This window comes from Saccostrea cucullata, unplaced genomic scaffold, assembly GCF_032062105.1.
Source record: "Saccostrea cucullata isolate Sc308-1 unplaced genomic scaffold, CSIRO_AGI_Scuc_v1 ctg326, whole genome shotgun sequence".
NCBI classification, from domain to species: Eukaryota; Metazoa; Mollusca; class Bivalvia; order Ostreida; family Ostreidae; genus Saccostrea; species Saccostrea cuccullata.
In genome coordinates, this window is record NW_026930161.1 from 640,072 (window position 1) to 656,537 (window position 16,466).

The 16,466-nt window shown below is 34.4% G+C and overlaps 2 protein-coding genes across 2 annotated transcripts; one reads left to right on the plus strand and one right to left on the minus strand.

The window, feature by feature from the left end:
• Positions 1-8,280: 8,280 nt before the first annotated feature.
• LOC134283125 (deoxyribose-phosphate aldolase-like) lies at positions 8,281-10,189 on the minus strand. The gene is made up of 2 exons (XM_062765580.1): positions 9,949-10,189; positions 8,281-9,692 (listed from the first exon to the last, which is right to left on the minus strand). The coding sequence occupies exons 1-2, from the start codon at positions 10,155-10,157 to the stop codon at positions 8,942-8,944; spliced, it is 960 nt and encodes a 319-aa protein (XP_062621564.1). The 5' UTR covers positions 10,158-10,189; the 3' UTR covers positions 8,281-8,941.
• Positions 10,190-13,287: 3,098 nt separating this feature from the next.
• LOC134283093 (iron-sulfur cluster assembly 2 homolog, mitochondrial-like) lies at positions 13,288-16,452 on the plus strand. Its single transcript, XM_062765528.1, has 4 exons — positions 13,288-13,396; positions 13,589-13,685; positions 15,013-15,128; positions 15,879-16,452. Exons 1-4 carry the CDS (start codon positions 13,326-13,328, stop codon positions 16,048-16,050), a joined length of 456 nt encoding a protein of 151 aa, XP_062621512.1. The 5' UTR covers positions 13,288-13,325; the 3' UTR covers positions 16,051-16,452.
• Positions 16,453-16,466: the final 14 nt, after the last annotated feature.

The window sequence follows — 16,466 nt, forward strand, 5'->3', positions numbered from 1 at the left end:
AGCACATGGAATTATTCATTTTATGGTCGGTAAACTAAGACTTAAAGAATTTTTTAATAAATTTATTCCTTTAGTTAACAATTAAGCCGAACATTAAAAAAAGTGAAATTCCATATACAAAAAACAGACTATCAATATTGTTCACTGGTTATACTGAAATGATAATGCTTATTTTGTTATCTAACTGACTTTTTGCTTCAATTTGCACTATTTCAAATTTTAATTGAAAAAATCAAATTTTTGTAGAGGATTGTTTTGGCAACTACCTTCAATTAATCTACTAGTATTTTCAAACGTTAATATTTTTGTATTTGAACGATTTTTCATATTTATAATTTACTAATTAGATATTTATGTGAATTTTCATAAAACCTAATACTAGTTTAAAATAATTTTTTTTTTCTTAAAAAAATCAGTTTTTAATTTGTTAAACTTGTGTTTTCCACAAAAAATAAACGGAAAATGGAAATTTATTCTCAATTAACCCATTTCCTCCGTGAAACAAAACTTTCCATTTAGGGGGACATTATAGTGTTATTCCGCAAATTCATAGCAATGGTTAGGTTTTGATGTTTCAAGGGGGACAAAAATTTAGTCAATTTATAACCAATATAAATGTAAATAATTTTTTTTAAAAACAGTTCTCTATTAATATCTGATACATGTTAAATTTTATTATGGAATCATGCACTTTCCCAGCCCGATATGCTAAATTATCCAATGTTTCCAACTATCGTTGATGTCCCTGGCATACCAAACAAATTATAGACAGTGATCCCTCTTATTTACTTTTCATTTTGAAATAAAATTATAAATATAGATTTGAAAAAAAAAAATGTTTAATAGATTTAAACAAGCAATTTCAAAGAATTGTGGTCCCCCCGCTTTCGGTGTCTTAGTGGGTGGGATGCCATTATTTTTGGCATATTGTATCAATTATTTATGGACACCCCGTCATATGGCATTAACAAGAGTTAAACAAAAAATTGAAAATAAGGTCAACATGAAGGTCAAGGGCTAAAAATCATAGCATGCTCGGAAACATCTTGTCACAGATAATGCACAAATATGAAAGAAATATCTCCTCTCAATCAAAAGTTACATGTACATGTATAAGGAAAATTAATATTTTTGAAAAGTACGTCAAACTTCATGATCAATGTCACAGGGTCAAAATTCATAGAATATTTAGAAAGATCTTATCACAGGTAATATTCAAGTGAAAATATGAAAGCCCTAACGCATCTCATTCAGAAGTTATGACCAATGTAAAAGTTTTTGTGACAGACGGACATACCTACAGACTGACAGACAAATGAGATTTCATGTCCCCTCGCTTTCGCAATTTTAAGCGGGGGAAAATTTCACGAGGCCTGCCAATATTCAAGTTCAGTAGTTCCCCCACTGACGTCAACACAAAGACAGACGCACAAGATTTTTACATGCATATTATGCCGTCTTAATTAGCTCCTGACCTTTCGCTTGTCGATCCCATTCCGGTTGAATTATTAAGAAATCAACTCATCTAGCTTTCAAAGAGTTTTCATAGAGAAAACAAAATGTGTTTATGAAACACTGATGCCCTCGTATGGTAACAAAGCAAAGGTTATATTTTCTCAAATGCAAATAAAAAATGTTTGTACCCCAAGTAAGGTCTTCTCACAAGAAATATAAATGTGAAATACAAATTTTCTAGCACTACCTGTTCAAAAATTATGGCCATGCATGGTTAATGTTATTTAAAGGTAGTCAAACTCCGGAGTCAAGGTCAAAGGGTCAAGCTTGGTTTCTAAAAAAGTCCTTGTCACGAGGATAACATATTTGAAGTATGAAAGCCCTAGCCCTAACCCTAACCGATTAAAAGTTATTGCCAAGGTTAAAGTTTTTAAAAAGTAGTTAAAACTCCAAGGTCAAGGTCAAAGGGACAAAGTTCTTGGTACTATAGTATCCATTGAAAGGTCTTGTCACAAGGATTTCATATGTGAAGTATGAAAGCCCTAGCCCTTACCATTCAAAAGTTGTGGCTAAGGTCAAGGTTTTTGGAAAGTAGGTCAGTCTCTAAGGTCAAGGTAAAAGGGCCAAAGTTGTTGGTATCCATTGGAAGGTTTTGTCAGAAAGAATACAAATGTGAAGTATGAGTCCTAGCACAAACCATTCAAAAGTTATGGTCAACGCAAAAGTTTGGATTTTTTAGTAAAAGTGTGTCAAACTCCAAGGTCAAGGTCAGGAGGTCAAATTTGGTGGTACCCAAAGAAAGGTCTTATAACAAGGAATACACATGTAAAATATAAAAGCCATAGTCTCAACCAGTCATAAGTTATGAGCAAGGTTAAAGTTTTTGCGAACAAACAGACAGACTGACAAGGCAAAAACTATATACCCCGAACACTGTTGACCCCGTATGGCAACATAGCGAAGATTAAATTTTTCTTAAATGCAAATTAAATATATTATTACCCGAAAGTCAAGGTTATTCGTGATATCCAATGAAAGGCCTAGTCACAAGAATTAAATTTTGAAACATGAAAGCCTTAGCCCTAACCCCTTAAAAGTTATGGTCAAGGTTTGTTCTTCAAAAGTAGGTTAAACTCCAAGGTCAAAGGGTCAAAGTTCATGGTATCTAATGAAAGGACTTTGCACAAGGATTACATATCTGAAGTATGAAACCCTAGCCCTTACCATTCAAAAGTTATGGTCAAGATTAATGTTTTTTTCACACGTACGGACATCTCCAAGGTCAAGGTCAACAGGTCAAAGGTGTTGGTATCCAATGAAAGGTCTTGCCACAAATGATGCATATGTGAAATATAAAAATCCTTGTACATATCGTTCAAAAGTTATGACAAAGGTTAAAGTTTTTAAAAAGTAGGTCAAACTCCAAGATCAAGGTCAAAAGGTCATAGTTCGTTGTATCCAATGAAAGGTCTTCTCACAATGATTACATATGTGAAGTATGAAAGTCCTACCTCTTTCCGTTCAAAAGTTATGGCCAAGGTTAAAGTTTTTTATTCATATGTTCAGAAATCTCCAAGGTCAACTGGTAAAGGTTATTGGTATCCAATAAAAGATCTTGCCACAAAGAATACATATGTGAAATATGAAAGTCCTAGTATCTACATGCACCATTCCAAAGTTATGGCCAAAGTAAAAGTGCGGATTTTTTGTGAAAAATTGGGTCAAACTCCAAGGTCAAGTTCAAAAGGTTAAATTTGGTGGTACCCAAAGAAAGGTCTTGTCACAAGAAATACATATATGAAATATGAAAGTCATAGCTCCACTTAATCAAAAGTTATGGACAAGGTTAAAGTTTTTTTGACGGACTGACAGACGGACGGACAGCTAGACAAACTGACGGACAGACGAATGAGATTTAATGTCCCCTCGCTTTAGCAAAAGCGAGGGACAAAAATATAAGGAATACAATAAGGAATCAATGTTTAGTTTTTTGGGTATGCCAGGGACATCAAAGATATTTGGAAACATTGGATAATTTATATGCATAACGGGCTTTTATGCAGATTATCCTGTTTCATACTATCGTTGATGTCCCTGGCAGACCCAAAAACTAGACAGGTTATAGACTGGTGAAATTTTGTAAAAATTAGTCAATATCCAAGGTCAAGTGGTCAAATATGATGGTAGTGCAGAAAAGATTTTTGAATTTAATAAAGTGGGACACACTTCTTTCATAAAGAATACAAATTAAAAGAACTAATGCCAACCATTCAAAAATTATGGCAATGTGACGTTTTTGGAGAATAAAAAAGATAGAGACCAAAACTACTAGTATTCGGTCCCAAATCTTTTATTTTGGGTTACAAAAAGCATGTTTATTTATGCCCCGTAAACAAACTTTCGGGGTATATAGTTTTTGTCGTATCCGTTCGTCTGTCTGTCTGTCTGTTTGTTTGTCCGCAAAAACTTTAACCTTGCCAATAACTTTTGACTGGATGGGACTATGGCTTTCATATTTCACAGGTGTATTCCTTTTGACAGGACCTTTCTTTGGGTACCACCAAATTTGACCTCTTGACCTTGGAGTTTGACACACTTTCAAACCAAAATTCCAAACATACCTTAGCCATAACTTTTGAACGGAAAGGGCTAGGGCTTTCAATCTTTTCATACTAAGTACGTAATCCTTGTGACAAGACCTTTCATTGGATACCAACATCTTTGACCTTTTGACCATGAACATTGACCTACTTTTAAAAAACTTTTATCTTGGCCATAACTTGGCGACTGCTTTCATACTTCACATATGTAATCCTTGTGAAAAGACCTTTAATTGGATACCAACAACTTTGACCCTTTGACCTTAACTCTGGAGTCTGACCTACTTTTTAAAAAAACTTTAACCTTGGCAATAACTTTTGAACGGTTAGGACTATTGCTTTCATACTTCCCATATGTAATCGTTGTGATAAGGCCTTTCTTTCAATAACAACAACATTGACCCTTTAACCTTGACCACGGAGTTTGACCTACCTTTAAAAAACGTTAACCTTGGCCATAACTATTGAACAGGTGGTGCTAGGGTTTTATATTTCGTATTTATATTGTATTTCTTGTGAGAAAAACCCTACTTTGTGTATAAACAGGTTTGATTTGCATTTGAGAAAATTTAACCTTTTTGCCTTGTCTGTCCGTCTGTCTGTCTGTCTGTTTGTTCGCAAAAATTTAACCTTGCCAATAACTTTTGACTGGGTGGGATTATATGGCCTTTAATATTTCACAGGTGTATTCCTTGTGACAAGACATCTCTTTGGGTACCACCAAATTTGACATCTTAACCTTGGAGTTTGAAACACTTTTACACCAAAATTCCAAACTTTTGCTTCGGCCGTAACTTTTAAATGGTTGGTGCTATCGGACTTTCATACTTCACATATGTATTTTTTGTGACAAGGAAAAAACTAGCTTTATCCTTGGCAATGAATTTTGAATGGTTAGTGCGAGGACTTCCATACTTCACAAATGTATTCTTAGTGACAAGGCCAGGCCTCCATTGGAAACCAACAACTTTGACTTTTTGACCTTTGAGATTGATGTACTTTTAAAAAACTTAAACCTTGGTCATAACTTTTGAACGGTAAGGGCTAGGGCTTTCATACTTCCCATATGTAATCTTTGTGACAAAGCATTTCTTTAGAAACCACAACCTTGACCTTTGACTTTGACCCCAAAGTCTGATCTACCTTTAAAAATACTTTAATCTTGTCGATAACTTTTGAACAGGTGGTGCTGGTGTTTTATATTTTACATTTATATTTCTTGTGAGAAGGCCTGACTTTGGGTATCAATATATTTAAGCTGCATTTGGAAGCTAATTTTACTTTCGCTATGTGGCCATAAGGGGGCATCAGTATTTCTCAGACACATCTTAATTGTTTTGTTAGAGCTTGATCTAGCTGGATATTCAAAAGAATTACATTCTAGAAAACATATTGTATGCTGAGGTGAATTTTCCCCATCTTTTTATGTGTTTGTGTGTGTGCAGAAATTGTGCCTGGGGGTGGGTTAGGGAGGATTCAGTTTGATTTCCAGGGAGATTGAATATATGGACCTGTACATGCAGATTTAAGCTCATCATGAATCAATAGTTTCAACACAATTAAGCAAGCGTCCAACTCATCAGGGATAGTTTATCCATCATCTGTTATTAAAAATACATTAATTGATAGCTTGCATTTTTAGATAGGTTGGGTCATGCTCATGTCCATTTCAACCCAAATAGCATAAATTTCAGCAATTTTAATACATGTATTTGCACTCAGTGTTCATTTGGCTGATTTTTTGCAACATACATGTACAAATGTCCATACTCAGTCATTGAAAATTACATCTGAGACCACCTGTTTATTTTTAGCTCATCTTCACCAAGTGAAGATGAACTTTATGATGCTATAGTCTATACCCCAGGCGTTGGTGTCTGCATTGGTGTCCTTGTTAAAGTTTTAGGAGCAGGTCCATTCCCAATTAAGTTACTATAAATTACCTACCTGGACCATATTTGCATGGATGATGCATCTTGGGATGAAATAAAACTGCTTCAGATGCCGGATCTGACCTAGCTTTTTCAGATGAGTGAATTTTAGCCATACTTTAATCAAATTAACATGGACGAGTTTTTGGTGGGATGAACACTATCCGACTTGCTTTGGATGCTGGACCTGTCCTACATTTTCCAGATGAGAGATCAGGGTATGTTTTGGATTAGCTCTGTAATTTTATGGCCCGTTATGATTAAACCTGTATTGATGATGCATCTAAGGATGGACATTAATTCTTCGGATGTTGGAAATGAAAGAAACATTTTCTTGATTTGTGACCAGGTTCAAGTTGTTCGAGCAAATTCATTTCAAAAAAATTGTAAGTCGTTCTTCAACCAAACTTTATGGATATTGAATTCAGGATGTACACTAAATAAAAAAAAAATATTCGATCTGCATCACTAACACTGATAAAATTCATTGAGGTGACCTTTGTAGTCTTTGATTACCTATGTTTTTACATTTCTTCTTGTGATCCATATGGCAGGCCAGTAGTAATGCTTTGGGGTGGGGGTGCACGGGGATGGGGTTAGGATTATTGAATGTAATAAAGTGGGACACACTTCTATCACACAACATTATGAGGTTAGGATAAACAAGAGATATATTTGTAAAACACTTATGCCCCCCTCCCCCCAAATTGGATTTTTTCTAAGTCCAAAAGGGCATAACTCTGTCTAAAATGGTGCAATCATACCCAAAACAGAACTTGACCTAGATATTCAGCTAAAAAATCTGCATACTAAATTTCATTTCAATATGTGCAACCTCTGCTAAGAAAATGAATGGAAACTGCTAATAAGTGGAATTTTTCTAGGTCCAAGTGGCATAACTCTGTCAAAAAGAGTGCGATCGTACCCAAAACAAAAGATGACCTAGATATTCAGCTGAAAAATCTGTATACTAAATTTCATTTCAATATGTGCAACCTCTGCAAAGAAAATGAATGGAAACTGCTAATAAGTGGAATTTTTCTAACTGCTAATAAGTGGAATTTTTCTAAGTCCAAGGGGCATAACTCTGTCAAAAATAGTCCGATCATAACCAAAACAGAACTTGCCCTAGATATTTCCCTGATAAATCTGTATACCAAATTTCATTTCAGTATGTGCAACAGTTGTGAAGAAAATGAACGGAAACTAAATGGACCGACAGACAGCAACAAAGCAATATGCCCCCCTTCTTCGAAGGGGGGCATAAAAAGACTCTCCCACCTTGTACTATAGGCTGGACTTTTTAAAAATATAGCTTTGGTAGCAAGAACTTTTGAGTCAATGGATGACCTACTTTGAAGGTCATGCTAGCTAAGGTAAATCACAGTCACTCCTCAGTTGTCTTAATTTCTCAATCTCCATAACTGGTGATAAATATGGCATATTACTTGTGAATTTGATTTTTTCAAAAAATGCCTCCATTGAGTAAAAAAAAACATTGTGAAGTGTGGTGTAAAGCAAATTTGCAAGGATAAAGCTACTGGCCATGCAAAATACATCTGTAACAATATTATGAACACAATTTCAATTGTGTCATTTAGCACTCCAACTTTATTTATCATAATAATGTTCTAGCAGTACAACAGAAAAATTCTAACGATCATTCTGTCAAACTTTGTTATATCTCAAAGACCATGTGAGGAAACTGAGATACTAATACTGCACTAGTATCTGAGGATTTGTAATATCAAGGATGTAAAAATAAATGGGGCTTCCAAATCACTTCAACATATCCGTGGTATTTAAGATAGTGTTTGAGATATCAAAGTTCAACTGTTTATGATACATATCTTTTAAAAAAAAATGAAACCTAGTAAAAAGTATATAAATATATATATATTTTTTTTTACAAATCAGTTATTCATTTAATTATTATTTAGTCAAACAAAATCAAAAGGGCTCATGATAATGGTGCTAGTCTATGGAAAACTAGATATGGTAATTGATTGAACCTTATGGGAATGAAAATTCCCCTTACATATAATACTGCTTATTTTCCACTGAAAGCTTATCACAGAGTTTGCATTAAACAAAATATGAAGTTTTCTTCACCTCTATATAATGAGCTCTGACAAATATCTCATTCACAATTTCTTGAATGTTTTACTTTATTGAGAGTGCTGGTATAGAAGAAAATAACACTGGCAGTTAATTACTCTTTAGTATCTTTGGAAGAAGATATGAACACATAGTTTTGCCATGAAACCAATGAACTATAGACCAATTGCACTAAAAATTGGAATTTATTGTTTGCTGAATTTTTGCCTCTTGATTAAAAAAAAATGACTAGATTCCATGAATTCGTAATTATTAAATATAATTACATGTACCATAGTACATATATTAAACAGTCGCCAAATAATTCCAATTCATAAATATCTTGAACAAAAAAAAAATCTTTTTTATTTTAAAATTCAACCTCCCCTCCAAATATAGCTGCCCAAAGGTCTAACATAAACATCCATCAAATTTAATATATGGAGCCCATCTCAATGCATTTCTGTCACTCAATCAACATAAAATAAAACAAATTCTTAACTTTTAAGGTACAGTCAATTATTCATAAAACAAGAAACATACCCATTCTAGATACATGTATGCATGTATATTGTGTGGAAATAACAATAAATTATTTGATTTTTAGTATAAACATATTAATATGAACAATTTCAATTAAAAACCAGGCTGTAGGAGATTCAAATTAATCATCATATACACAGTTTAAGTACATGTACTGTGTTAAAAAACATCCACATAGTCTAGCAATATACTTGGAAACAGATTAGGAGACTAAGGGAAACAAATAAGGAGACTAACATACTTGCTTTTATAAGGCTCTCCTTATTGTGAAAACATTCTAAAAAGTCACCTGTGATTTCATATAAAATCATTATATTATGACATAGGGATTTCATGTGCAGCAGCATATCTGCCATATACGTAATGGAAAAGCTGCCTCTCTATGTCTATTAAGAGCGCACTAGCTCCAAGACGAAAAAGATGAGGAAACAACCATTCATCTCCAAGCTCCTCTTTCATTAGGGAAAGCCATGTGCAAGCATCCTTGGCACTTCTTATTCCCCCTGCAGGTTTGAATCCAACTTTATGCCCAGTTCGCTGGTAGTATTCCCGAATAGCTCTCACCATGACCAGAGCCACTGGCAAAATGGCATTTACTCCTTCTTTTCCTGTGGAGGTCTTGATAAAATCTGCTCCTGCCATCATGCACGCCATGCTTGCTTTGTAAACATTAACCATGGAACCTAACTCCCCCGTGGCTAGGATGGTCTTCATATGGGCCTCTCCACAAGCCTCTCTCATCAGGCGTACCTCATCATACACACCTTTCCAGTTTCCCTCCAAAGCATACTGACGATTGATGACAATGTCAATTTCTTTGGCTCCGTCTGCTACTGCCATTTTGATCTCTTCTAGTCGTGTTTGAAGCGGGACCTGTCCTGTTGGGAATCCTGTTGCTACAGAGGCTACTGGAATATCAGGACGATTGGCAGCTTTGAGAAACCTGACACAATCAGCTACTCGGTTGGGATACACACACACTGCACCAACTGAAATGCCCTCATTTTCCATTTCAACTGCTTTCAAGATGTCCTTCCCCACAGGATTTGCAGCCTTAAAACATAACCTGAAATAAGAACCAAAGGGCAAATTTAATTTCACAGGGTCAACTTTTATATAGTTTTTAAAATGAAAATAAGAGGTATAACATACAGACACATACAACTGCAAAATGAGCGTATAGTATGCTCTAATGCTCTACACCTATTATAGTGACAGTCATCTCAATGGAATAAACATTTACTTGAAGTACCATTGTCAATTACAAGAAGGGTATAGTTAGTGCACTGAACTAAAATCTGGCAAAACTAAAAATAGAGCACCTTGAAACATTTGATGGAGTATCGTCCCCTGCCAAAGTTGTTAAATCAATGCACGTTACTGCACGTAGCAACCATGCTGCTTGCCATTGTTTCTTCACTGTTCTGCGAGTTCCTAAGGACTCTGCCCTGCGCTTCACAGCGGGTAAATTGACATAAATATTGTCAAACCAACTTGGATCAAACACCTGTCCTGGATTTCTGGCCGACATCTCTAGGCTTACTCGGTTCGAAGAAAACTAGACATCGAGTTGTTCTTCTCCAACTATGAATACATGCTGTATATGCTCTCGTTCGTAATCATTAAAAACGTTTATTTATATATACATCAAAAGAGAAAAAAGACTCTTCCAAAAGCCTATTTTATATCATTTTCCCAAATTATCTATGTACGATAGTATTGATATTTAGGAAATTGAACGCACCATGTTCTAGTCGTTGGAGCGTTTGGATTGAATACAACATATAATTGTATATTTAATATGTACAATAACGTTGAGTTGTTTTCTGTCCCCTCTAAAATGCGGCCTGCCTAATTGAAGACCTACAGGTAAATGAAGACCTACGGAAGACCTACGGAAGACCTACGCAAATGCACTCGGAGTTCCTCGGATGACTCGTACCTCGCACATAACCTCGGACGTCAACGGTGATCTACCATCTTGCTGATTCAGTCATGTGATCTTATTTGAATTTCTTTCAAATGTCATACATTTGAAATCGGAGTTATTTTGTGGCACACTCAACAGTTTTTTCTTGCTTTCAAAGCTTACTTACATGAGTTTGTAATCAAACCTGTTTACGATAAATAATTCCACAAATTAAGAAACATTTTCAAAGAACGTTATGCAGAGCGAAATATGAAATGAGTGATAAGGCAGTTTCCGGCGGAGAAATGTAAGGATCTGATGCGTATTCCTCCACCAATCACATCCGAGGTTTGAATGGAGCGGAGCGGAGTCAGCCGAGGATTGCCGATTGACGCAAATGTGTATTATATACATGAAATCTGATATGATAATCTTATTCAGCATGTCTTAAATATCAAATATATCAAAAAAAAAATTTATAAAAATACGTTTTAAACAGTGTTTTTGGAGCTCGGTATGAGGAACTATTTTTTCTCCCAAACGAACTATCGCAAGAACGATAACTCGCGTCGACTTGTAAACAAGAGACCACAGCGATGTTATAACCCAGTATATTTACATTGAATTGACATTGGAATTTTAATGAAAATTATTTCAAATATTATTCAACATTATTTCATATATTTAAATGTATAAGAGTGCATTTATAATTATATATATTTTATTTTTTCTGATTATTAACAAAAAAAAATTTTTTTTAAATATATAAACAATTTTTAACATTTTATTACTTTATGTGTATAAAGTTTTTTTTTAATTGTTAAAATTATTATTTTTTATAACTGGATTATCACTTTGAAGGATTATTGGATTAAATATCACAATACCAACAAACACCAAGAGATATTGGAGGATGTCCATGTTTTGATAACAATTAACACAAGACCCACTCAGCCTGTGTGTGTTTATTTAGAGTCAACAGTGGTTTCTTAAATACAATACCAATGTTTCATTCTGCTTGGCTAGCAATGACAAATGAGCAACGCACCAAATTTTTAGTTAAATTTTTTAAATACCAAAACCAGTCAAAACTTCAAACTTCAGGCGATGCTCTTTTGACAATTCCAACCACCAACCGTATCGCCAAAAAACCTGGTCAAATCAAAAGAGTAAGAACAGCAAAAACTTTAACCATTCCTAATAAGAAACCAAAGTACCCAGGGGGAGACTGCTAGGTTAGGTAGGATTTCAGATGAGGAACAGATATAGATATGCAAACCAGTTATTAATTTTTTTTTTGATTTTATAATTTTTTTTTTGATCATTTCTGGCCTTCTTACCTCCTCCGCTTGACGGTTGTGCAGGTAGATGTGTTAGTTTAAATGACAATTATTTCTAACCATCTGAATCTCCTCCGCTTGACGGCTGTGTAGAGAGATGTGTTAGCTCTTTTTCCTTTTTCATATGTTGTACATAGGCATGCCAAAATATATATGTTAAATTATTATTTAAGAAAAAAATTCAAAAAAAAAAAACAAAAACAAAAAAAAAAATAAATAAAAGGATCCTGTAAAGAACCACGTCCACGTCGTAGGATCTGGAAACATAGTTATGAATTCAAGAAATATAAAAATTAATAAAAATTAATCAGAAATGGAGAAATATTGAGTTCACAACTATGGCTAAGAGTTCTTTTATTTACAATATATTACAGTAATGTAATTCATTTTTAATTTAATTTAAAAAATTATTACTATCAATTCATAAATTATAATTTTCTACAATTAGTGCTCTATTTTTATTTTTTTTTATTATAATATATTCAAGAAAAAAAATTCATCTTCTATGAAAAAAACAAAAACAAATAGGAAATATTCTTTGGCTGATTTTGTACATTGACACTTCAACAAGAGTTGTCTTTCTTGCGCTAGTTCGTTTGGGAGAAAAAATAGTTCCTCATACCGAGCTCCAAAAACACTGTTTAAAACGTATTTTTATGTAATATTTTTAGATATATTTTATATTTAAGACATGCTGAATAAGATTATCATATCAGATTTCATATATATATCCCCAATTTTTGTAGGTCTTCCGTAGGTCTTCCGTAGGTCTTCATTACCGTCTTCCTTGGAAGACGGTATTGTATAGTTGAAGTTTTTTACAGTCTTCGGACTATGCACTTCCTCTCTTTTGTGATTGGTAGAAATTGCATGATGAGAAAATTTTCAATTATTTCATTGGTTGAAATGCTGTTCACGGCAAGGGAGATAACTTTCTGATGATCTATTTTTCGTACGACTTAACAATTTTGCAAGATTTCCAATCTTAAAAAAATGACAAAACGAACAACAAAATCAGCAGTAATTATTTCTCAATAGCATGATATTTTTTATAGCAATAAATAAAAAGGTCTTTTTAATTTCATTATAAATAAAATTTGATAGTTATTGCTTGCAAGTTTTACAATTTGTTATCATTCATTTTCCCATTCTTGTTTGAAGAGTGAATGGGAATCAGCCGAGGTTTGACGAAAGCTCTCGGCCAGTCAAAGTTTACGGAGATGACCGAGCGACAACCGTGGTAGGGCTAATGCCCGTAAAAAGCTAATTTAGAAATACAAAATCAAGAAATTCAAAAGAATTATACGGCCTGTTAAGTATAGATCTGTTTACTGCTTTAAAATTGTTGCTAAAGACGGTAAGCTTTTTTGAAAAGCTCTACTTGTTTACCTGTAGGTCTTCAAATAGGCATTCCCCTAAAATGTCATTTTCGCTGTAAAGAAATTTAAAAATGCAGACATTTCGGACTCTGAACTTGCTTCGGAAGACTAGTCACACCATTTCACGTCTTTGTCCAGCAAGGTATGTTTCTGCAATCATAATATACAGCGTCATCGTTGGTAATTTATAAAATTACGCCTCAGTAGAGTTGAAAAAAAAACCCAGATGATGTAACCAAGTGTTATGTAAAAAGCTATACCTTACAAGCTCCCACAACAACAAAATGAAGTCATCAGAAACTTTTTATAGCTCTCATAAATGATCAAATTTCAGTCAAAAGACATGGTGTGATAAAAGAGCTTTCCATCTTGGAATGAAAAAGATGACAAATGATGCAGAGATGATAAAACTCAGTGATTCGTGTGTAAAGGTATTAATATGTAAGACAGTGTGACTGTAAGTGAGGGCAGAACCATCAAAATAGCTTTTCCTATTTCATTGTTTAAAAACTTTAATGATTAATCCCTGATAAATCAGTCATTCTGAAGGTATTATCAACAGGTTGGGACCACTCGCCCAAATGGGATATAATAGTCCGTTTGGGATATAATATCCCAAATGGGCTATAAATTTACAGTGCAAAAAATGAAAATTTTTATTTTGGCTATAAATATCATAAATCCGCATCAGGACACTTATAAAGGAATAAACTTTTGTTTGACAAGTTTTTCTGCATGTCCATTGTTTAGGAGATTGATCCCTCAGAAGTTCCATAACTTCTTGGGGATCAATCTTACAAACTGTAGGGTTGCAGAAAAACTTGCTTACCAAAAGTTATTCCTTTTTAAGTGTCCTGATGCGGATTTATGATATTTATAGCCAAAATAAAAATTTTAAATTTTTGCACTGTAAATTTATAGCCCATTTGGGATATTATATCCCAAACGGACTATTATATCCCATTTGGGTGAGTGGTCCCAACCTGATCAATGGTATTGTAATGGTTTGGGCCGTGGATATCGGTGTGGATAGCTCAGTTGGTAGAGCACCTGACTAGAGATGCAGGGGTCCCGGGTTCATTTCGTCTTTCGCCTTTCCTGTTACAGATTTGGGGCCATTGACCACCCCTGGAATTGCAGGTGAAAGTCCTGCCAGGGGATAATAGAACTTGGGTTGTGTCTTCCAGGGTGAAGACCATTAATGGAGGGAGGAATGTTATGGTTTGGGCTGTGGATAGCTCAGTTGGTAGAGCACCTGACTGGAGATGCAGGGGTCCTGGGTTCCATTCCTGGTCCAGCCATACATTTTCTCCTTTCCTGTTACAGTATCACAGAGAGTCTTGGACCTGATATCATTTTAAACCTTTTATATATGTAATAGCAAAGAAGAAAAAAGGGATCCCTGCATGACACTAGTCAAGTGCTCAACTAACTGAGCTACTCAGGCTGATATCCACAGACAAAATCATTAAATTCCTCCTTCCTTATATTGTTTTCACTATTGAAGACACAACACAAGTTCTTATTGGCCAAGACACGACTTTCTCCTGCAACTCCAGGAATGGTCAACCACACCAAATTTGTACCAAGGAAAGGAAAATTAATGAAATGGTCATGGACCAGACCAGGATTTGAACTGGGCTCCCTGAATCTTAATTGAGATGGTCTACCAACTGGCCTCTATAGCAAACGATGATCAAACCTGTTTGACCACCACATAAACATGTACTGATTCCAGAACTTTTATCCTTTATTTAGAGATTGAAAGAGATTGCTGATGAGAACTCTTACTTGAGAGTACTAGTGGATGGTGGGGGCTGCTCAGGATTTCAGTACAAATTTGATATCGAATCAAAAATCCATGATAATGACAAGTAAGTTGCTACTGTGCACTAGTATTATACTGCTGTCAAAATAGAACTTTTTGACTTTCTTTCAAATGACATAATCATATTTTCAAAAAAATTGCAAATTTTCTAAGTCCAAGGAGCATAGCTCCGTCCAGAATGGCTCGATCATATCTAAAACTGCACTTGACCTAGATATTCATATGATAAATCTGTATACCAAATTTCATTTTAATATGTGCAACCTCTGCAAAGAAAATGCACAGAAACTGCTAAAAATTGGAAATTTTTTAAGTCCAAGGGGCATAACTCTGTCCAAAATGGATCGATCGTACCCAAAACATTAGTTGATATTCTTATGATAAATCTGTATACCAAATTTCATTTAAGTATGTGCAACCACTGTCAAGTAAATAAATGGAAACTTGGTGGACTGGCAGACAGACAGCAGCAAAGCAATATGCTCTCCCTTCTTTGAAAGGGGGGGGGATAAATATCAGCACATAAATTCAATGTAATTATGAAAACAATGAAAATTAAACCCCAGGGAAACAGTGATTTCACAGAATTCAAAGAATGTTATTAGTATATTTTAAAAGGATTAGAAACATTTCACAAAAGGCACCAAGTTCACTAAGCCCTTATTTCCTGACAATTGAAAAAGACCTGGGGCGCTTATGGGGGTAGGGGCGGTTAATAGGGATTATAAGGTTACTGTACGTGTACATAATTTGGCATATTCATTCATTTGGATCATTCTTTGATCTTTGTTTTCAGAGTTTATGAAAAAGATGGTGTTAAAATTGCCATTGATAAAGACTCTTTGGAATTTCTGAAAGGATCTACCATTGACTATCATGAAGAACTCATTCGGAGTGCATTTAGAGTTATCAATAATCCCCAAGCTGAACAGGGATGTTCTTGTGGTGTTTCATTTTCAATCAAGTGAAGAAAACAAATCAACAGTCTCCAGAAAAAAGATTGCAATTTTCAATTGTATGTAGACAAATATACATGTAGATACACTTTATTTATTGAAATAATATTCTACTTTTAGGAGAAATTGAATTCCTAAGGTATTTGTGGATAAATAACAGGGTCTTCTTGTCCAAAGAAGAAAAAGAATCACAGGAGAAACTTACTGGTACATGTACTTTCTCTTGGTATCTTTACTAGAAGGCTTGAATCTGTGATTAAAAAAAAAACTTGGATGAGGTTCCCTTATTTAGAATGTAAAAATGATATGCTTTATTTCTTGCATGAATGATAGAATTTTCAGTTTGAAAGATGTATATGAGAATGTTCATGATTTGCTTGTTTTGTTTCAAATAAAAAATTAATATGGTCCTTATTTTGGAGTTTATA